The 24584-nt window shown below is 43.6% G+C and overlaps 1 protein-coding gene across 1 annotated transcript in view; it reads right to left on the bottom strand.

The window, feature by feature from the left end:
- The window catches only part of LOC138295709 (GDNF-inducible zinc finger protein 1-like), a 194666-nt gene that overhangs the window by 13686 nt on the left and 156396 nt on the right, over nucleotides 1–24584 (bottom strand). The window contains exons 3-5 of the mRNA XM_069234171.1: nucleotides 20077–20937; nucleotides 8937–9031; nucleotides 7897–8064 (exon numbers count right to left, since the gene is read on the bottom strand). Coding sequence (XP_069090272.1) covers nucleotides 7897–8064; nucleotides 8937–9031; nucleotides 20077–20937 — 1124 coding nt within the window. The remainder of the gene's footprint in view (nucleotides 1–7896; nucleotides 8065–8936; nucleotides 9032–20076; nucleotides 20938–24584) is intronic.

The following is a 24584-nucleotide window of genomic DNA, read 5'->3' on the forward strand; positions in this document are numbered from 1 at the left end:
AGACACCTAAAGGCATTTCTTGGTGAAAAAGGGACTTTAAGTCACAAATCAAATTTTTGGGGAGCTCAATCTAGATCTCTGCCTCTAAATCAGGCAATTTTAAAAACATATAACTCACCAGATATTGAACCTATTGAGTGTGATTACTATTGATACTCTATTTGAGTTGCAATCTGTTTATCACTTTCTGGAGTAAACCATGACGGCTCGCTATTGTCAATTTTAAAGGACAGGTTTACAAAATTAACAACTGTTATCTAAACGGAATGAAATAGTTTTAAGCCCTAAAACACCAATGGTAAATATCAGTTTCTACCACAAATACTGCCCAATATAACTACCTACTGCCACAGGACTCAAAAGAAAAGGACTCACGATCTACTTATCTCCTTTTCTCAAATGAAAATACTGGGGCAGCTTAGAAACAGGCTCAATTGAAGTAATGAGTGCTATACAAAATCTTGACAGGAACCCTAACAAGTTAGACAATCACTAGGGTGGGTAGACAACACAACAAATATGGTGTAGATGGTTTGTGTTAGAGTTACATCAGTGATAATTGACATCTAATCTCAACCCTACCTCTTCATCCAAATATACTGGAAATAAACACTATGGCCCAGAAGTAAGAACCACCAACCGGTAAAATGCATTTTGCCATGTACAAAAGGCAAAATGTGACTCTGTAACTTGTTACTGAATCACATTTTGTTTTGCGATTCGGTATTAGGAAGGGGCGTGTTTAGGGCATCACTTCCTAATACAGAATAGTACTGGCATGTATGAATGTTTTGCGATTAGAAAGCAATCACAGAACATTTCGATTTTACCAACTCAGTAGAGGAGGCGGTAACCAATTCCCAAATGGGAAGGGGCATCTTCCCATTTGGGAATGTGGGTGAAAACAATTTTTAATGAACCACTTCCTAATCTTTAAAAAATGTGAAGAAAAAGTTTTAGTTTTCTTTTTATAATGCATTCAGTTTTCCTTTAAAAAGCAGGGTGCATTACAAAAAAGCTGCCTTATTTAAAAAGCAGTCACAGACATGGTGGTCTGCTGACACCAGCAGGTCACCGTCCCTTTGAATGCTGCCCATCCCCAATGGGTCGTGAATTGCGACCTGCCTTATGAATATTGATGAGGCAGGTACCTTGCAACCCATTTCAGAATTGAAACCATGTTAAGCACACTGTAATACATCACAGTTTTGCGATTTCCTAAGTGCAAATCACAAACTGGATTTTTCATACAACTGGCCCTATATTTTAAAGCTGGGCACACCCCACAAAGCAGTGACATTTTCCTGGCAAGGGGAGGTTCCTGGTCTTTCCATCACAATTACTACAACCCAATTGTATTCTTGTGGGCTAGTTGGAAACTGGAACAAGGAGGCATGGTTTTTAACCCTGGGTTCCCCATTGGGTAGACTGTGTGCCTATGGGTAATCACATTTTAAACATATTCCTCTGCCTCATTTTGAGCAAGATTGGCAGTATTTGGAATCAAGGAAAAAGCTGTTAGTAATGTGTTGTTATAGAAACAGGACTTGATAATATTTACAGCCCTACTTCATTGAGTATTCACTAAAATGCATTATGGTGGTCTCCGTATAGCTTTTGGAGCAAGTAGCAATCTGCTGCAGATTTGGGTCTCCAATGTTAATGAATGGTTTGATCTTGGGGAAATCATTCTCAATCTGTGGCTCGGTCTACTAACCTGAAAAAAGCAAACAATCTGAAACAGGCTTAATGGAAGAAATTAGTTCTAAAGGCAGTTTCTCAGCAAAGACGCACGAGAAATGTTGTTGTTCAAAAGTCAGGCTGTTTAACGGTAGGTAGCCACATTCTGTTTTTGCATTTCAATAGATGAACTTCTCCTAAGGCTGCAATGTGCAGGCCCCTCTATGTGTTGTATCTCCTCCTTCTCCGCATCGACACCTGTTCTGTAGCTCATAGAGGGCTCAAAGAGTGAGAGCTGATCACCCTGCCAAGGTGCTGAATGTGTCCTGTCTGGAAGTTCCAATCTTCTTCCCTAGTTAGAGGTTCAAAAGTGGCAGGAACCAAAATGCAAGTCAAGTGGCTTCCCGCTGTGCTGGTAAAAGACAGCAGCAATGAGTGTGAGACAAAACTGCACAATGCGAGATGGTTGGTCACCCAAAAAGGAGTGTCATAGTCATGCTATCTCTGCTCCAGTTTCTGTTCTGCTTCTTTTAGGTCCCCAAGAAAGGTGTGGGAAGTCACGGAAGCAGATCAACATTTTGCCATTGGGAAGAACAAAATCAGTGGTATACTGCCTGCTGTAGCAATGTCACCCTCACCTCAAGCCATGAAGGGTTTATTTAAAACTTGTAAGGCCTGTGGTAAGATGAGACTATTTTCTGAGGACCCCCACTAGGAGTGTCTATATTGCTTAATCCTGATCATAGGCCTAAAGATGTAAATACTGCAGTACATTTTCTGCCAAGACACTTAAAGAGAGAGAAGCAAGACTTCTATTATGCCTTCCAAAGTGGAAAATGACTGTGGACATGAATGATCCATAACTCTTGAGGAAATGACCTTCAAGAGAGAAAAACATGGTATGGAGTTGTGTGGGGAACCACCTAAGAAAATACCTAAAGTGACAAGAGAAAAAGAAGACAGATCAGGAGAAATTGAGTCATTCAGCAACTCGACTCTTCTAAGCAAAAGAAATCAAGGTCAGACATGTCCACTCCTTTTGAAGTGGCACTAGTCTCTGCAGCCATAAAAAAGCCTAACTCAGATACTTCTCTTAGATCACTCACGTCAATGGCAAAATTGTCAATGAGACTGTTGACAGCACGGTTGACAGCTAAGAGGTCTACGTCGATGACCTCAGAGTCAACCGCATCAGCAACATCACAACTAATCTTGACAATGTCTTTGTCGCTGACGATACTGCCCATGACTGTGTTGTTACTGACACTGAAGATGGCTGCTCTGTTGACACTGCCTTCGCTGCACCACTGATGGCCACTCCAATGACGACCAAGGTTTCATCGTCGAAGACAGCTCTGTTGACGGTCATTGATGAACCATATTTAAGGCCAGAACAAACCTCAACAAGCAAAGTTTCTCGTCTGCCACCAGTTCGCCTTTTAGAGGTATGAGGTTCAAAGATGAGGATGATGACAGACCTTTTGGGGCTGCCATCAAAACTGCAGGTAAAATGCCAGGAAACAGACAAGGAGTTTGACCAGGATGAGCTAGCTCACTTACAAGGGTATTTCTCCTTTAGGGAAAGGCAACATGATAGAACAAAATCATATGAAGAGTTTCATTAGACTTACCCGTGTGAGGAAACATTTGAGGAAAGTTTTTCCAGGGACCAATGATCCAGGTTTCTACAGCCCTTGTTACATACCTCTGTATGATGCTTCAGGATTATTATAAGAGATTTCCTGAAAAAGAACCTACACCACAAAAACAGCTACAGACTTGAATATCCCCAGCTGGCATTTCATCTCATTCTCCTGGGATAACGATACAACAAAGGAACTCAATTGCTCTGCAGAAAGACATTCCACAATCAAAACAGTTAGACCAAATTACTATTCACAAAGATTATGTGGATCAGGGCGATGATGATGAAGAACCTGAACAAGATTAAATACCTCAGGATCAAGTCACAGATACAGGAAGTGAATAGGATGATAATGTTGCACCAATATCAGCCCTTTCAACTCTCCAGCGACGGATGAGGCTGAGGAGGTTCAGAGTGTTCATAATGTGGCAGTGAATGTACCTGTTTTGCCTGGGAGGAGGGTCTCCATGACAGGTGGCAGTGTGTCATTCAAGGGTCTGACCCCTGAGGAGTTGCAGGACAGACCGGCAGAGAGTTCACCAGTTGGAATTAGAGAAGCTTAGAATGGAGATTGAAGAGAGAAGGTTGGCCATAGAGGAGAAAAAGATGCTGCTTGCTCATGAGCTCAGTTTAAGGCAGCTGGATCAGAGGAGCTAGTCTAGCAGAGATGGTGGCAGCAGTACCTCAGTGCAGCCTGAGAGGAGGGTACACATTCCCAAGGACTTAGTAAAGGATTACAAGAGGAAGGATGACATCTATCTGTGGTTTAAGGGGTGTGAGTCAACTCTCCACATGAACATGGTCCCTTAAGCACATTGGGAGCCGGTCTGTGAAGTAACTTTGAGGTAGAGGGGAGGGACACTCCAATCCTTAGGGGATCCTCATGGACTCACCTACTCTATTATGAAGGATGCCCTACTCACAAGACATGGTCTCACTCCTGAGCAGTACAAGGAAATGTTTGGGTCCTAAAAGAATAAGGATTCCTAAAATTGGTTGGAGTGTGTAGACTCTTTTTCAGGTCACTGGATGGTTGGGTGAAGGGGAGTAAGGTAACAACTTATGAGGGGCTTTACAGCTTAATTGTTTTGGAGTACCTATACAGTCTTTGTTTTCCAGAGCTGTGCCAGCACCTAATTGACATCAAGCTGACTGACCCCAGAAAGCTTGATCAGGAAGCGGACCAGTGGGAAAGCACCAGGGTCCAGAAGAGGTATGGGGAGACCATGCCAAGGGTGAGCAGAGTCCCCATCAGAAGAAGTGGGGGTGGGGGGTAAGGGTAAACAGAGGGAGTGCTCTAAAGGATCCCGACGTAGTTCCCAGGGTAAGGATTCCCAGTCCCCAGTTGAAAAGAAACCATGAGTCTCTACACGGAAACCTGCAGAGAAGGGTGCCCACAAGTGCTTTACATGTGATCAGGTGGGTCACATAAGGGGGGGATCCCAAATGTCCAAAGGGGACACAGGCACTCACTGGTGCTCAGTCACAGGGTTTGGCCAGTGTAGCTCTTTGGGAAGAGTTGGTTTCAGGTGGGTGGAAGCCAGCTGAGATGACTCTTATCTCTCTAGGGGACAGTGAGATGGTCTAGAGGACAGGCAATGGGTGACTATCAATGGACAGAGGGTGGAGGCTCTGAGAGAGACAGGAGCCAGTGTGACTTCTGTGAGAAGTCACCTGGTGTCTGAAGAGCAGGTAGTTCCCCATGCACTTCACCGAGTAGTTGCAGTAGACAACTCTGAATGCCTGTGCAAAGTGGCGCAGATTCCCTTTGAGTGGGGAGGGGGGGCGTTTCAGGTTCCTTGAGGGTAGCTGTGAATCCAATCATGCCTGTAGATTGTCTGCTTGGCAATGACCTGGAGGATTTCCCTTGGAAGGAGGTAGAAAACATGTCTCACTTGGAGATGCTGGGTCTGCCAGGGTGGGTGTGTGTGTCCACCTAGTCAATGGCAGCCCATCAGGGAGATCAGGAGACCCTGGAGCCTGAAAGAGTGGCCCAGGTGTCTGCCAAAAGGAGGAAGGGCAAGGGATGCGGGAAACTAGCCCCAGAAGTTCCCACGGTCTGGGAGGAGGTTGAACCTGAGGGGGATGCCCCAGAGCCTACAGGGGAACAGGTGGCTGAACTGGGGGAGGTCCCTGAGCTGACTCAGTGGCAGCAGGAAGGGGGACCCATCAAAGAAGCATTCTGTGAAGCACAGAAGCATGCCCTATACTGGAGGGTTTGCGGCAACAGGCTGCAGACCAGGTGTCTGGCAAGGAGTCTGGTTCAATTCTGATCTACTGGGAGGACGAACTCCTACATAGTGAGCCTAAGGCACTCAGATGCACACTGCAGGTTTTGCCAAACTTATCACGCAAGTGGCAATAATGGAGGGAAATGTAAGGCTTCCCTCCAACCTTTTCCGGTAGTTAGCACCCCCTTTGAAAGGGTTCGTATTGACATTGTGGGGCCTCTGGATCCCAAGACAGCCATGGGCAGCAGGTTTATCCTGGTCTTGGTAGACCATGCCACCCAGTACCCAGAAACCATTCCTTTAAGATCAGTCATTACCCTTGTGGTGGGACATGCGTTGATGGGGGTTTTTACACGCATTGGATTCCCCAAGGAAGTGGTCTCCGATGCTCCTAGCAACAGATGATGGGGTGGAAGAAGAGAGTGAGCCTCTTCTGACCTCCTGTCTGCTCAGGAGAAAGATGGGTCTGTAGAGGGTGTGAATCTCTCCCCCTCACTGACCCCAGAGCAACAGAGGGACTGTCGTCAGGTGTTGGGACAGTTTGCCTCATTGTTTTCCTTGGTCCCAGGGTTCACTGATTTGTGAACGCAAGCAGTGACTGAACCAGTAAATAGATCACCTTTGCTTTCTCTGATTTGTTTTTTTTTTAAGTTGCCATGTGAAGGGCTGCCCTACACACTTGTCACAGATAATGGTGCACAGTTCACATCTCATATGATGAAGTTTCTTGAAGAAAGAGGTACTGAACACAAACGGAAAAGTCTTCATTACCCCCATGCAAAGGGTTGCCAAAAATACATCACAGATAATAGTGTGTGGTTCACACCTGATGATATGAAGTTTCTCCAAGAAACAGGTATTGAACACAAACTGAAAAGTCTTTGTCACTGCCAAGGGAATAGATTTGCACAAACAGCAAATAGATTGATAGGTGAAACATTCTACTCCATATTCAACTACATATCTTCTTTTCAAGCCATTAGGGGATCCCAATCAATATACACTAACTGAACTTCAGTTCATAAACTGGGTAGGTCCTGTATTCAATTGTGCCTCATGGAAAAAGGGGATTCATAACAAGGTGAAAGCAAAGCAACAGCTCTTCGGTGGTCGCATGGAGTCCTTGAGTCAAAAAACGTTTATATCTGTTGCTGCCCAATCTGATAGCCATGTCTTCTTTGTGGTTAAAGGTTGAACCAAATTAGTTTCACAAACACTGACAATACTTCTAAGGTTTATGAATGAAGAATGGGAATAGTGAAGGTTGGACAGTATTCAAACGTTTCCAATACTGCTGAAAAAATCCTTCTCTACACAGAGGGCTACAGCTATCTAATTGTTTCGGGGCAATTTTGCTTTGACGCTAGTTGGAATGTTACTGTTAGCAAGATGTGTTGTTATTCCCATGGTGAAGCCAACTTGGTCAGGATCAAAGAGTGATGGAGGTGGCCCTTATGCAGTTTGTGTTTTTCCCAGCTTCTAGGACTGCTTACTCGTTCCAAGTTACATTTGCAGAGGGTATTGATGTAAACTTAATGAAATTAGTGCTAAATGAGGTTCCCTTTTACAGAGACGTTCAGATCTACATTTAACTTTTTAAATAGCAATATTAACCATTTTTATCACCCATCCAACCCACTGTCTTACAACAGCCCCAGATACTAGAATTACCTTCTCATACATCGCACACTGGACACAGCTACATCCAGGTAGCTGTGTCACTAATATTCATGAAACATTAACAAATGAATGTGCAGGGAGCCAAGTTCCTCTAAAGAAGCGTGACTGAATTAACTTACAATGACTCTGCATGTCTCACATCTACTCAGGCGGCAGGGAGGTTTGCTAGGATAGTAGCAACAGAAGGCACTTTTTAAAACGTTTGTTGTGAGAGAGTACTGAATATACTGCTCGAAGTATATTAAGCATCCAAAGGCATATAACAATCCACCAACGATCTCCATGCACCCTCAATGGAACACCCTCTTAGGTCTGTGTAATAGCCCTATGCAAAGCGTGCTAGAAGATGTTTGCAGATAACTGTGGCACTGTAGAGACTGTGACTCTCCTTGGTTTGTACTGGACTCTCTTGGGAATCACTTGTTTGCCCTTTACACCATCTTGACCCATTTTTTCTCTTTTAAACATAGCACCATACTCAAAGCAGTATTGACCATGGATGTACATAAAGATACTAATACAGATGATATTTGAAAAGGCGATTGGTGAGCAGTGAGAAACAAGGACCTGAAAGGAGGAGGGTCTCCAAAGGAAAAGCGAGGGGACTGCTCACACCACAGGCTAAGTCCTGGTGAAATGCACAAAGTTAGCTTGTCTCACCTGCATGGACATTACTGTGCTGCGCCAGAGAGGCTCTCAATCCAAATGTTTTTCCGCACACTTCACACTTATAAGGCTTGGCACCCATATGACATCGTTTATGGCACTTTAAGTATTCATTGGTTGCAAAATGTTTTCCACAAACATCACATTTGAAAAGGCGCTCTCCTAGAAAGATAAATGATATACATGTGAATGTATTCAAAATTACACACTGGAATGCCATATGCATTTAACAGCCCACTTTCAAAAGTACATTGCCTATAGCGCTATAGATTGTATTGCCATTTCAAACAATAGTTTTGTGAGATGGCTCGCTTTATTTTTCTCTGAAAGAATAAAGCCAATTTCTTCACTCATATCTTTACCTTCTTTCAAATTCCTACACTATTCTGAACAAGTATAATTATTTGAGATAAGAAAAAAGCCGGCCATTTGCTAATGGTAGATCTGCAGAGGGCTCAAAAAACTACCTAGTTGCTCTACAAGTAAGCGCTATCAATCTCACAACATTTTAGACATGTTTACCTCTTCAAGAATTAAACATCTCCCTAGGTTACTCGTTTAGATATTTTAAACAATGTTGATCTCTTGAACAAACTCATAGGGCCACAGTGAGGACAGCAGGTTACTCACACTTTCCTCTCCTTTTTGCCTGTAGTCTGGCCTCCACCAATCATTGCTTTAGCCTGTCATGCTTAGCTAATAGGAAACCAATGGAAGGAGAGGAAATTCAGCTACCTTAGAACATGTATAAACACGGCCCCTGCCCTTTACTCTGCACTGACCTCTATATTATCGACGTGGAGAATGAGGAAACAATCCTTCGAGACGTGCTAATTTTAGGCTTTGACAACGGGCAGCAAAGGAATGATTGACAGGAAATGCGAAATGTATTACCATTCTTTCAGGAGGTCAATTATGTTAATTATTGCCCTTACTTTTCCTACGAGTTCTTCTTCTGTTGATTGTAATGATAAGTTGAAACTTTATAAAACAATTTTGAAAAAAAGAACAATATGCACTTGTGTCACACTCACCTGTATGAGTTCGTTTGTGACCATTTAGTTTGCCTTTATCAGCAAAACAAGCTCCACATTCTTCACAGATATAAGGTTTTTCTCCAGTGTGTGACCTGAAATCCACGAAACAAAATGCAGCAAACTCAGGTAAACAGTAGAAATTCGAGCAACTAACTTTAAGAAATACAGTAAACCACAAAGTGCACTGCATGACCGTTTAACTTGTAGTTCCTTTTCAATTACACTTTTTTCCAAAACAGTTTAATACATTTATTTTATTTTGGTTAAAACACACCTCGCCTTCCCCAACTATCTAACCAACCAACAAACGTATCCATCATCACCTGGATAGGAATAGGTTTTTACATAGATGAGCTCCTTCAAAGTAATCAGTATCTTTGAAATGCCTGGTACGATGGTGGAAGGGCTGTCCACCCCAAGAGAAGGAACCTGACAGCATAAATGAGGGACTCCCAAAATGGGATTACAATTCAACGGAGTGGTGATACTCGGCCAGAAACATCTAGAACACTCAAGCAGAGATATTAGAGAGCACGAGGAGAACTCCCATATCACTATCCTGTGATGTGAACACGTATCACTCTTAGTTGCTACCTTGACAGAAGAATAAATAGTAAATAAGTGATCCCCTGCAACTCACTACACAGGAAACACGGTAAATGGCTGAACATAATTCTCGGGATCCTGAGTGCTAAACTTTGTAATAGCAATCAAACAAGCTACGGGGAACTAGAAGTTATGCGCAAAGCAGAGGTCTGTCCGCAATACCACCATCCTGCAATCACAGAGGATATTGGGCTGACAACCAACGGCAGATCAAGCTAACTGAAGGCGTGACCCGGTTTGAGGGTGCATTGATATTTTGGGTTCATGAATTACAGACTGGGAGTATGGAACTGGGTTGCGGGTTCTTGTGTGTGGATAAAAACACCTGGTTGAATTACGGCGACAGTCCTGAGCACGCCTGGTGCATGAACTGAGAGTTATCCAATGGTGAACAGTTTCTTTACTGCTTGTGTCAATTTATGGGACATAGAAGAGTTCTGTTAGGGGGCTCGAACAGAACACTGGGCAGTACTTTGCGCAGGAGTGGAGGACAAAATAGTCTCACTGCATTCTTAATATATAAACTCTATAAAAAAAAAGTAAATCGCCTTCTATAGCATTTTCCTTGTGATATCTATATATACTGTTTTTTATAAACAAGCCGAGTGCTCATTGCAGAAGCATACTGGATTTTGCACTTTGTTGGTGTGCTGATAAGCAAAAGGAGTTTGTGAGAATTACATACCCAGGACCAATACTCTGCATCACCAAAGAAAAACATAAAAACAGTTTCAATAAACACGTGCTGCTAATGTTCGTAGAAGGTATCGGCAACCATGTACAGCATAAAACAGAGGAGTTGAAAAATCATTAAAAGTAATTTTTTTATTTTCATCTTTAAAATTATAAGGTGCAAATTCATGTTTGCATTCCCTGCGTTCCTTTCTGACACGTTTTTCATGCCCATCATGTCTTTCTACAGTCCCACATGAATTGTATAATCCCATGAGGCCCTGGGGAAGGGCCATGATGAGCCCAAACACGTCGGCTGGTAAAGTAGGTAATGCAAAGATGATTTACTGCTATAGAGTTTGTGGAACTTGGAAATTAACAAGGATTGCTAAAGGTACATTGAGATTTAGAGGCAGCCCCAGTGTTTGAATGAGTTTCAACAAGGTTTTAGTTTTAGGCCATTCAAGTTCACAGGGACTTAATACAATTGTACAACTGCACATCTCTGCAAGTCATAATGCATGATTTAAAGTTATATATTTTGGTTCCTCAGATAACAGTTATAACAGTGCTTGAATTTTGTCAGCAAGCACCAAGAAAGGCGTTGATCTCCAGCTACCCATTTCTCCCTCTATTGGCTAGTATAGGTGTCTGGTAGAAGGGTGTTAAAGACTTGGTGGAAGAGCCATATACTTCTCTGAGTGAGGAATGGGCACGTTTACACAATAATGATCTTTATTTCAGTCCAACCACTGAGGTGTCTACCTACCGGACACGTAGTTCCTCCTTTCCTGCTACTTATATTTTCGTTTTGCTAACTCTATTCCAGCTACTCTTTTTAAATATATTGACACCTCTATCATTCCCGTCGAACATATTTAATTGAAATCTCTCTGACACGCAGAGTAGTCCAGGATTGCCTGCCAACAGGGCAGTTTCTTCCCTTCTAGTCTTTCACTCACTTACTCCTGCCTGCCGTCCTTTCTTCTTGACATCCTTTTTCATCTCTTTATACCTATCCTTCTTCTTGTCATTCCTTTTGCTATTGTCATTGATTTCTTCCTTTTTTTATTACTCGTTATTCCTTTTTTAGTGCCATTCTTCATCCCTACCTTCTTCATTTACACCTCACTTTCACATAGACAGCTGTTAATCTCCTAATGGGTCGTGATTAAGTCTACAAATACCAAAGATTTACAAACGTTTCCCTCATTCACAAAACTAACGGCATACGTGTAGTTTCACTCAGAGGTCTAGAACCTACGTACAGTAATGGCGAGTACTGGTGCAGTTACCTACAATTACTGCATCACCTCCAACTGGATCTCACGGGAGTAATCCAGAAGGCTTGACAAACGCATAAACGTTTGTGAATAACAGGGACTCTGTAGATTTTGAGTTTATAAATATTGCTTAAAGCAGTGCTTAATTTGTAAATCAATACATTCCGGTGCCCAAAGCCCTCCTCTTAAACATGCGGTTGCTGCATTTAAATGCGTGAGTATAGAATACTAAGGTGGCGTAATCCTGAAGCCATCTCGGGCCTCTTCAATCCATTTAAAGCCACTCCCTGCCCCTTCAGCTCACTCTGGCAGCTTTCTGCTTTCTACCTTTGTGATGCTTTTTCGTTTTTCCTTCCTTCGTCTTTCCCATATGTGTCTTTTGCTCACAGCAAATGCTTGAGGCAGAAAAATAAGCGCTGTCCCTCAAAAATAAGTGCCGGTGCTCAGCACCGGAAACAATAAGCACAAATTAAGCACTGGCTTAAGGCCAGGGCCACTGGAATAATGCGGCAGCGGAGAACCAAATTATTTGACAGGGTTGACTAAACTATGCAGCAAGAAAAGGCAAATTATGACGCGGTATTACTTCATCATATTGCCATTTTTACAGTTTAACACCCTATTAGCAGATGTCTCCCATCATTAATATCAGCTTAACTTAAATGCAACTGCCTGATAGGAGACACCTAAAAAGTAATATTCTCACCTGTATTTAAAATACTGAAATTTTAAAAATGGGTGCATGGCTCATCTTTTAGTTAACATTACTTACAAAAAAATGCATAACGGGTTGTTAAGATCCATTGTATCCATCGAACTACAGCGAGCGGCAGATCCTTTTCCCACCTCGCCGCCATGACCTGGAACACCCTCCCCGCCCACCTACGACAGACCCAGGACCTCCTGACCTTCAGGAAACACCTGAAGACCTGGTTATTTGAGCAGTAGCAGTCCTCCCCCCTCCCCCCATCAGCGCCTTGAGACCCTAGCGGGTGAGTAGCACACTTTACAAATGATTTATTGATTGATTGACTGATTGAAACAGGGGCACATTATTACAAGGAAACAGTAGATCAACGCTTGTGCTTCTGTACTTTTTACTCATCAACCCTGTTTGGAATTCCTCCTTTGGAGGGGTAGACCATTATTTGTACTATCTTCCCAGTGCCCCTCGGCTGGGTGCCCCAATAGTAAGTGTAAACGATGCATGAAAAATACTTTTGTGAATCGGACTGCATTCTTCTCCAGTGCAACACTTAGGTAATTCAAAAAGTCATACAATGTCCCTGTGGTTGCCCCATTTCACCAAACAGCAGAAGCTGATGAAATGAATGTGTGAAGGCATAAAATAGAGGATCCACAAGAAGTAGCGCTGGACCGGGAGGCACAGCCACCCCTAGAAGGATGGTGGCTAACCCCCGTGGATGGCAGACAAAAGGCCCGGCAGGATCAGGATGGCAAAAAGTGCATCAAAGCAGTCAGCCAGCCACTGCCGCAAAACAAGTTTGGGTTCAAATGGCCTAATCAGGGAACGGCTGCAAGCGTGGCTGAAAAGGCGACCGGGACAAGCATCTCCAACACCGTAACCTGGAGAAACTAACATGCCATATGATGAGGAACCCAGCAAGGCATGGACTGTGGTCGAAGTGCAGCAACAAGCAAAAACTTTAACAACTGACCTGACATATCGGTGCCTGTGGCCAGGATGGCACATAGGATACTCTAACCTGGATTGGCTGGCTCTTGTGTGGAGGGTTGGCTTTCAACAATTGAAGAATCAACAAAGAATCAACTGAAGTATAAACTACCCCAACTTGCAGACACCTGCTGCCAGGATGGTGGTGCCCAGGAACAGGGGACGGGTGCATTGGACAAAACGGCGTCAACGAGAACAGTGTGGCCAGAGGTACAGGCTAACCGGAAGCACCTGAAGCCAGTGCAGTGGTGCTCAAGGGGAGCAGCCCAGCAGGGCATGGGATACTCTGACCTGGGGCAGCTGGCTATTGTGAGGAGGGCCAGATTGGTCTGGTCTTGCACCACACTGAGATGCCCCAAATTCATTAACTTCAGTACGGCGAGTGGCAGCTGAGGCTTCAGGCAATCTAGTCTGTGCAGGCGAGTGTGGGTTGGAATCATTAAGGCTCCTGTTACCACAAAAAAGATCGGGTGGAGGGGGAACAGTATATCCTGTGCTATGTCCGCTCCGCACTGAGCACAGTTATTCATGCATAAGTAATATTCTACAGAGCATCAGGGTCTTAATCTGAGGATCCAGAGTCTGCCCTGTTCGGGCGAAATTGCTTGCTTTAAGAGACTGAGGCACTAATTAAGAGTTTGGTGGGCAGAAAATGCCGTCTGCCAAACTCCGTGGTCGGGTAACCGCCTATGAGGCAGCCCACCTGCAGCTCCTATTATGAGTTTCCCACTGGGTCAGGGGGTGTTTCTGCCCGCTGGCCCAGCGGGAAACGCACAACAACATTGACGACGGCTGATAATAGAGCCGGCGGCAATGCTGTTGTGCGTCGGGTGAACCAGAATCCATTGCACAAATCACTGTCTGCAAAGCAAACAGTGATTTGCGCGACTGGGCAGACCCGGGGGGCCCCCGGCACCCCACCTCCGCCAGCCTTTACATGGTGGTGAAACTACCATGTAAACACCGGCGGAGAGAGGGGTCGTAATCCCCAGGGCAGCGCACAACTGCAAATGCAAGAAATTGCTTCATACGCACATTAAAGCTGTCTTAACAGCTCCTAAATTAAGAGCACCGTTATATATAGGAGCACTTGGCAACTCTCATCAGAAGTATAAAGTGCTATAAAAGAGCTGCAACACAATCAACACCTCATAAGGAGTAGTAAGCACTATATACATTGCATTATTGAAGTAAGCTACAGAATTGCCATTGTGCTGGGGCTTGTATTGTGCCTTCTTACCCTTGTATTATGTATTTTGCGCTTTATGGTCTTGGCGAGTTCACAGAGCATTGCAGTTGCATCAGGTTCCTGGGCACCCTCAGGGTGCATGGTTTGTAAGGCTGTTGTTTGTACTTTGGCCTATGTGGAACACGTTTGCGGAGGTGCATTCGGTGCTGATGATGTGATGTACCCAAAGTGTCAAATGTCGCTACATGTAAGCCTGGGGTGTTTTGGAGAGTGTAAGGATCACCCAGACGAGAACAAGGACCGTTACTACATGTTGTGTTAAGGCAAGTGAGTAATATGTGGAGGCTTGCCAGGAGTATCAATTAAATGCAGACAGATGCATTTCACTTGCAGCTTGCGAGGTAGCACCACAGTATTAAGCAATACTCAATGACGATCTTGGCTGCCTTAACCTTAAACTGACCTGTTGGTTGGGTAGAATGACTCCAAAGACGCGGGCAGAGTACTGCACTGACATTGTTGAGATGAAGCCGTTGGGCAGTCAATATTTGAGGATACCCTGCTAATTGGAGATCACCAAATTCAAGGAACTCTTCCACTTGTTTCTCCTTAGCTACACACAAGGGCAGATGGGCTAGAGGTTATGAACAGGATTGCAGGGTGCAATAATCAGGCAAATTACCAAATGGATGAAAGATAGCAGTAAGGATGGCTAAACGCTTGTTAGTCCACAATCTGAAGCGCTGCAATTGCAAGATTATATAGATGGTGTTGGACTTTTTTTCTTATGCAGGGTCATCCCCAGTCTTTTTGCCTCCTGCCTCCTGCCTCCTATTTTTTCTGACCTGTTGCCGTTGGCTTTTGAACTCTGAGCCCTTTACCACTGCTAACCAGTGCTAAAGTGCATATGCTCTCTGTGTAAATTGTAATGTTGATTGGTTTATCCATGATTGGCATATTTGATTTACTAGTAAGTCCCTAGTAAAGTGCACTAGAGGTGCCAGGGCCTGTAAATCAAATGCTACTAGTGGGCCTGCAGCACTGGTTGTGCCACCCACATGAGTAGCTCTGTAATCATGTCTCACACCTGCCATTGCAGTGTCTGTGTGTGCAGTTGTAACTGTAAATTCGACTTGGCAAGTGTACCCACTTGCCAGGCCTAAACCTTCCATTTTCTTACATGTAAGACACCCCTAAGGTAGGCCCTAGGGAGCCCCAAAGGCAGGGTGCAGTGTATTGTTAAGGTAGAACATATAGTAACATGAGGGCTACCTTTAAACCTGATTAAAGTGTAGATTCCCTTTGGGAGTGGATGGACATGTGGAATTTGGGGTCTCTGAGCTCACAATTTAAAAATACATATTTTAGTAAAGTTGATTTTAAGATTGTGTGTTTGAAAATGCCACTTTCAGAAAGTGAGCATTTTCTTGCTTATACCATTTCTGTGACTCTGCCTGTTTGTGGATTCCCTGTCTGGGTCAGTTTGACAGTTGGGCTGATTGCACCTCACACTAGACAGTAACACAAAGGGAGCTGGGGTGTAGCCTGCATATCCTGATGAGCCATCTGTGCTAGGAGGGTGGGGAGGAGTGGTCACTCGTACCTGAAAGGGCTGTGCCTGCCCTCACACAATGCAGTCTCCAACCCCCTGGTGAGTGTCTGGGGCCTGGCCTGGGCAAGGCAGGATTTCACATTCTAAAGAGACTTTACTTTGAAGTAGGCCTACTTCAAAGGAGAAACTGGGTATAAGAAGGGCACCCAAAACCACAGACTTCAGAAACACTTCTGGAACCAAGAGGAACCTCTGCCGGGAGAAGAGCTGAATAGCTGAGGAAGAAGAGCTGCCCTGCCTGTGACTGTGCTTTGTGGAGCTATCCTGCAGTTGCTGCTTCTGCCAGAGTAAGAGGGCAAAGACTGAACTTTGTGTGCCTTCCATCTTGAGAAGAAATCTCCAAGGGTTTGATCTAGAGCTTGCCTCCTGTTGTTTGAAGTCTCAGGGACAGCAAAGACTTCTCTCTGCCAGCACCTGGAGTCTCTGGAGAGACTCCTACTCTGCCCTGTGGTGCCCATCCAGTTAATGGGACCCTGAAAGGAGAAGCTGGCAGCCTAAAGACAAGAAACTCCACGCACAGAGCGCCGTGCGGGGAAAAGATTGACGCAAATCCGATCTGCGGCTGAAAAAACGACGCGCCGCCGGCTGCGCACCTGCGAAACGACGCTCGCAGGAAATGCGACCGAAAAATTGACGCACGGAGCCGGAGAAACGACACGCAGCATCGCTGACGGAGGCTGGGAGATCACAACCTGCGCTGCGGGATTTTCAGATTATCGTGCGGCTGGATTTTTGACTCAAGTACCGCCGTGCTGAGTTATTTTTGACGCACAACAGGTACATTTTCACTCTAGCAGTGCCAGTGTGTGTTTCAAAACTACTTAAAGACTCTTTTTGCATTTTTATTGACAACTTGACTTGTGTATGGTGGATTTTTGTCGTTTTGGTCTTGTTTTGTTTAAATAAATATGTCCTATTTGTCTAAACTGGTGTTGTGTCATTTTGTAGTGTTTTCATTAAGTTACTGTGTGTGTTGGTACAAATACTTTACACCTAGCACTCTGAAGTTAAGCCTACTGCTCTGCCAAGCTACCAAGGAGGTAAGCAGGGGTTAGCTGAGGGTGATTCTCTTTTACCCTGACTAGAGTGAGGGTTCTTGCTTGAACAGGGGGTAACCTGACTGTCAACCAAAGACCCCATTTCTAACAGATGGGAGCCAGCTTCTACACGTAATGAGGATAGTGCAACAGGTGCATGGGAACCCCGCTGCAGTGGCAATCCCATCTGGGGACAACAACTCAAGGGCAATGGGGTGAAAAACCCTGTTGAAAGCTATTCAAGCGGATCTAACTACTGTATCACGAGGTGCGTCTGGCTTACTTAATATGGTAAGAAATCATAGCAGTACTCGAATTGTGGGGGCAGTGAACCAGGGAACAGTGGGGAGGTCGAGGTGAAAGTTAAACATAGGAATGGCCAGGTTCTGTAAGGTCATGGGTTGGGACCTGGCAAGGTTCTGTAAGGTCATGGATTGGCAATTCGTGAGGCATGGCCTCACAAACTTGAGAATAGCTGGATAATATGCATACAACAAGGTTCATCTTTCAAGTATGGGGACGGACATGTTGTCCTTGAACATACTAGGAACACTTCACCTACTGGGTTTCTCCTAGGACTGAAAGGGAGGAGCTGTTGGAGTTCAGTAAATCACTACCAACATGGCAGGAGTCACAAGGTTTAACAATAAATAACTTCACCCCAGGATGTAAAAGAACAATTGCCCCAGCAAGGTCCTTGGGTTGCCTCACTGCAGGGACACACAACTGCCCGAACAAGGTCCTTCGGATGCCTCATGGTAGGGATACTTGAGGGCAGCAAAAGAGTAAGAAATGGTCAGCGCTGAGCGGGCATGGCACTTGAAGCCCAGGCATTGTCTTAGGGCCACAAATGCAAGACATTCTGTAGCAAGGGAAACTTCGAATTCCAGACCCGCTGTACCAAGTAATCAACAGGAGGAGAGCTGTCACAGCAATTAAAATTATTTATGACAACCATTAAAGTGATGTTATGACTGTAAGGATGATGCATTGCAGGATTACTCAAACAAAACTCAAGATATAGGAAGGGGGGACCAGGAGCCGAAAAGGTCAAGTACCCTGGATCTGTACAACAATTAATCACTTATTCACTTGTGGTCCTGAAGAAGCGCCGTCGATCCAATTCTGTTGGACCACCAGGCGTGAAACATGTCGACTTTTACCCACTTTTGACTTCTATAACTAGGTGGGTTAATTACCTTTCCAAAGGAGCCCTCAATGCCTTTTTTCGGTGGATTTTGATTTTTTAATCCCACCAGAAGTACCATGTAATTAAATGACTTTTTGGTAACCGCTAGATGGTTTTAGTTATTCACTTCTCCCTTCACTTACATTGTGAGCATATTTGACTTCATATTTTAGGACACCCTCACACTTATAGGCTTCACAACACTACATCTAATAAAAGGAGCTCTGCTAAAGTGACCCATCATGGGGCCCGTAGGACACTGCAGTGCATCCTCTAAGGAGCAGTCCCAGGACGAAGCACAACATCCCTTCTAGGATGTGTGAGGGCACCAAAAGTTAAAGGAGCAATTCCCCTATTGTTTGACCTGAGTTAGTGTGTTTCCTTCTAGGATCTTCTCTGTTAGGAACAGTGGGCCAGATGTAGCAAAGGGTTTTTCCCATTCTGTGTCAATGGGAAAATGTGTTCGTACATATGGCCCAGTATTCCTATTTTTTTTGATTAGGCATTTCAGGATTATGCAAGTTATGGTTACTAATATGCAATACAGATGAGACATACAATGTATAACCAGTTGTGAACAGAGTGTTTTTCAAAGGCAAGAGCTGAGCATGTTAATAACCAATGCCATTGTGATAATCCATACACCAGCTTAAGAAGTGAATAAACTGCGGCCATTCTAACACCACAAGATATTTTGGTGTATTTTATTGATTGGAAAGAATGGAATGGGGGGTGGGCCCAGAAAATGCTTGCACAGCTGAACCAGTAGGCCCTTTGGCCCTAGAGGGATGGTGGCTACACCCCTGCCCCCCCCCCAACATGGGAAGCAGACAAAGGGCCTAGCAGTATCAGGGCGGCAAAAAGCGTGCCAAATCAAAGGGTCAACAACTGGCAAAAACATTTGGCCTCAAATGGCCCAATCAGATGAGGGGCCTTGGCCGCGATACGACTGAAGAGGCGACCAGGACAAGCATCTCTAACATTGTTGCCAGAAGAATCTGTACCCACCCACACCAAATAATATGGGTGTCACAGTTGCGGTATGACGGAGGTTTAACAATAAAGATCTTCACACAAGGATGTAAAAGAACAATTGTCTCAACAGGGTCCTTCCTTAGGATGCCTAATGGCAGGGGCACACAATTGCCCAGACAAGCTTCTTGGGATGCCTCATGACAGGGACACAGTGGGAATCGCAAGGTGTAACAATAAATATCTTTACACAAGGATGTAAAAGGACAATTGTCCCATCAAGGTCCTTGGGATGTCTCATGGTAGGGACACACAATTGCCAGAACAAGGTCCTTTGAATGGCTCAGGGCAGGCACACTTGGGAACACTAAAAATGTAAGAAATGGTCAGCGATGGATGAACATGCTATTTGCAGGCCAGGCATGGCCTCAGGGCCACGTAACGCCAAACATTTGGTAGCAAGGGAAGCCTCGAAGCCGTGACCCTTTGTACCGAGTAATCAACCGGAGGAGAGCCGTCACAGAAATTAAAACGATTTACAACAACAAATAAATACATGTTATGACTGTACGGATGATGCACTGAAGAATTATGAAAGTTATGATTACTAATATGAAATATAGATGAGATGTAGAATGTATAATCCGTTATGACCAGACTGCTTTTCAAAGGGAAGAGGTGAGCGTGTTAATGATGATGCCATTGTGATAATCTATGCACCATCTTAAGATGTGAATAAACTGCAGTCGTTCTAACACAACAAGAGGTTTTGGTCTCTTTTATTGATGGGAGAGAATGGAACGGTGGAAGGACCCATAGAATGCTCACAGGGTTGGGGGTGGGAGGGAATTTAGACTATAGATTTGATAAACTGAGCTTACCTGGTGTGAATCTTGAGCTGAGAGGGCTGTGCAAATCGTGAATGGCAAATGCTGCATAAATAAGGTTTCTCTCCGGTATGTGTCCTCATGTGGAATACAAGGGCAGTTCTAGAGCTCAGTATCTTGCCACAGACAGAGCAAAGGGGACGCTTCACGTGGCCTTCGTGCTTCCGCGCGTAGTGGGTCCTGACGTCTCTCTTTCTTTTGAAAGTAGCACTGCAGAGGGAGCATGCAAAGTGCCGCTCTTCTGTGTGCACACATGCTTTGTGCTCTTTCCAGCTGTTGTATGTGGCGAAGGATTTGCTGCAGACATCACAGTGATAGACTTTTCCTGGTAAGCACTGATGGACAACCTTACAGTGATCCACATAATTTTTTCGTGAAGCAAACTCTTTTTCGCACCTATCGCATTTGATAATGTAGGATGACCTCTTGGCGACTGCTCTGCCAGCACTTTTATTTACGCTGAAGTCCTCATCAGAGTCAATGTGGTCTGCATCCTTCTCATTAAAAAAATCATTGTCAGAACAATCATTGGTATCACTGATTACAACTTCTTCACCTTCAGAAAAAACAGTATCTTCTACAGTCTCCTCAATTCGCAGGGCACTTGATTTATCTTCGTCTTCTTCTTCCTTGTCCTCCATATCAACTTCACTGTCTTCATTTTCCTCCTGAGCTTCTTTGCCATTTCCAACGTCTACTTCAGAGGAGAGTGCATTGTATGTGGATGCTGGTGACCCGGAAATGGGTGTCTGAGCCCTGAATTCAGGACCACTTCGTTTATCCACATCATGGTGTTCAGATAACATCGCTTTAGAATGAGCTGGGAGATACCTCTTGTTCTGTATTTCTACTTTTCTATAAAAATGAGAAAGCAACAAAATATTAAAAGATCTGTGAACGTTATTAATAAAATCACTTCAAGAAAACAAGAATTAAGTATCGCTTTTACTATTATAAGTAACTCAGATGCCCCCAAAATGTTTACTCTCACAGGCAAAGAACACAATGATTTTTTTGTGAATTATGAACAAAAAAAAGAACACAGTTATTTTCATGGTGAATACCTTACTTTTGGTACATAGTATATTTCTCATTTTCAACCTGGTGGTGCCCGTGCCACTTAGCAGTGACAGGACATTGCTTACACAGCTGTAATAATGTAGTGCTTTGTTCGCCAGCAGAGCAAAAACATGCATCCAATGAATTCACGAACATGTGCCAGTACCGGCTGCCTTCAATTAAAAAATAAAGATGGGAGCCAATAGGTGTGTATTGGTTTAACTGTGGCTAAGTTATCGGTATCAGGTCGTTGATAATGGTAAGGAGCCTATGGACTAAGTATAACCGAATCAGCCCAATCACAACTTTAGCCTATCAAAGTTCCTGAAACGTTCTCATTCTAAACGTTGTGAAGATTCCACAGCCAATGACAACAGAAAGCTTAAGCATAGGCAAAATAGGTTCTGCAGAATGTCCTCTTGCATCACTCCAACAGGAACTCTTTAGAGCTTAGTGTCACGAAATGAGTGTAGGGGTAAGGACAAAGCTGGCCACCATATATCTCTGACAGGCACATGCCTGGAGAAGCCCTCAACAATGCCAAACGCCTCGTGCAGTGCACCTTAATACCAGTTAGAGGCTAGGCTTGATGAAGAGTGAAGGAATGGGCCAAGTATGACATTTATATTTTTTCACCGAGCTCACAGAAAAAAAAGGAAATCTGTTTAATTTTGTGCAACTTTTTCACATTAATCTTTCATCTAGTTTATTTTAAATCTCATAATATTCAAGAACACTAAATGCAAAAGGGGAAACAAAGGTTTAAAAATATAAACCTTCGAAAACTAACATCATTTTTCTAGACAGTTTTACTTTTTGGATATTCACAAGTAGCTTCAATTTCAATCAGGTTGAAAAGAAAAGCAGTCCCATACCTTCAAATGTTTTTAATAAATATTTTCAATCTGAAGCCTTTCACATTGTTGCAGTTATCACTGTCCTCATTTTACAAAAGATTACACAGTGATTTTTTCCATTTATTTTACCTGATTTTCACCAGTGTTATTTCCAGAAGTCTTTCAACTGTTTTCACAATTGCTCTTTAGTCCAGTGCTTCCCAAACGTTTTAGATCCACAACCCAATTTTTAAAATGACAAACATTCGCAAACCACCTAACTAGGCACATGAGGTAGGGTGATTATTAAATGTAATAGTAGGCATAGTTTAAAAATGCTGTGAATGACCAAAATAACATACTCTTTACATTTGTTTTTGTTTCTAACATCAATTGTTTGTAAATGTCAGGACCCTGATCACCCCCTTCCTGATGGAACATTATTGGCTCTCCTTGTCAGCACGCACCGTCTTTAAAACCTGCTACATCATTTACAAAGGCATTACAACCAGCACCCCGTCTACTTTGCAGACAAACTCACCACCTCTGGTGGTTCTCGGCACACCCACAGTGGGGACACTATCAGACTGCAGAGTTATGAAGTGTAAAAAAAGAAAAAAGAAAACAGTCCATTTCCATCTATGCACCCAGGATCTTGCGCAACATGCCTGTATCTATTAGGTCTGCCCCAACACAGGTCCAATTTAGGCAACAGTTGAAGACTCACCTCTTTAAACAGCACTACATCACAGAGCATTAAACATTCACATTCACAGTTCAGATTCCTCTGCTATAACTTGCTGACTTTAAAATTGCCTTTGGCCATGTACATAGCTCCACTGCCTTTCGGCTAGTTTCACACTATAAAAATAACAAACTTTCACAATCAATGGCAATTTCAGTATGGCAGACGGCATCTGTGACATTTTGATAGAGTACCCTATATACTAAAAGCTAAATAAAGCCCTGCATGCCACCATAGGACACTTTACCAGCACAATCCACAGAATAGCATTCAGATGTAGGGTATTTTGAGGGTCAAACCCTGATAGTTTGTCTCCTATGCCTTCTGATTAATATATCTATCTGAGTGTGAAAGTGCACAATTAGATTATTTCGCTTTGTCTGACACCAGAAGTCAAGCAGGGGTTACTATAAGAAGCCACAGATATCTCTGTGTGAACACTAACAATGCCTGATATTTGTTGGTGATCTGGATATCTATGACTGTACTAATTTCCATCCAACTAAGAAATCATTCAATTACTTTCTTTTCATCTTCATTTACAACTATGATTCGTGGTGTACCGCTAATACCAAATGTAAACATTCTGGATTACAAAAGCTGTATTATTCCATCACATCTTTGGAAAGGTTATATTTACTTCAGGCCCCAAAGAATAAAGTTACACATTTTACATCACACCATAATACAAATTACAGTGGTCAGAAATGATTCAAGCCATATTAGACAAAAGATACGCACTTCCAAACAGCAGTGTGCCTTATCAAACAAAAACTAACGTCCCAACCTGCTCTCTTACATTTATCAAAGAGAAAGACCAGGAGAAAGTTAAATGTATAACTGTACTGTCAAATGAAGATAGTTTGGCAAGGTTGTAAGTGACATCCAGTGCGGCAGAGAAACATATATTGACTTTGTGTAATTGGCAGTAAAAACTGAGAGGTAATTACCGAAAACACTTAACTAATAGATTGGACAAATTAGCTGCCACTGTGGCTGCCACATAATGACCTTATATGGGAGCAATAAATCAGGCACCCAAGCCCAGCAAAGACAAAGGAACCTCAAAAGGAGTAGAAGTACACTCACCAGGTAGAAATTATGGTTGGATGTGAAAGCCGCTAGTGCCATGCTGCACACTGAACTACAGGATGTACCAACTACCCAGCCAGCAGTGCAACAGTAACTGGTATTAGATAGACATCTGGTATATACAGTCACTCCAGACCAGTCCAAATACCTATCCCTGGGTGCACAGTCCTATGCTGGGAATAGTAGATGCATCTCTATAATGCATGTAAGAGTTGTAGGATGCGGGGGGCTAGAACATGAGCCCAGACAAACCACTCTACTGCATTGTCTCAAAAAGCCATGTGCTATCACATACTGGTAACAATGAAACGCTGTTAAAAGATCAAGAGAAACAACAGATGCCACACTCATATAACATACAGAGGCTGTTACGATTCACCTTTGACACCTTAAATAAAGCAGACAACCCACTGATGTCCAAAGTGCGTTGCAAGTCAGCAGGTTTCCCACAATACTAAATGCAAGCACCAGAAGCATTTTCTTTCTGAAAAATAAAGTAGGGAGCTAAGGGAACAGTTTCCCCCATCTCCTGAGTTTTTTTCTTTCTTTTTTTGTTTTTGTTTGGTGGCTGTGCTGCGTAGCACACGCAGCATACTGACGTCGCAGTAAGCAAAGTGTAAGCAGACTATGCCATTAGGGGCAGTCTGCTTTCACTTTGTTTGGTACTTGGGGGCATAACTCTTCCCTCTGAGCATAACTCTGTATCGGCGAGGTAAAAATGGAAAGGGGACAATGTTTTTTTTCCAGCAGTACCTATCCCAAGGGGATCT

Source organism: Pleurodeles waltl, chromosome 5 (assembly GCF_031143425.1).
Source record: "Pleurodeles waltl isolate 20211129_DDA chromosome 5, aPleWal1.hap1.20221129, whole genome shotgun sequence".
Lineage (NCBI taxonomy): Eukaryota > Metazoa > Chordata > Amphibia > Caudata > Salamandridae > Pleurodeles > Pleurodeles waltl.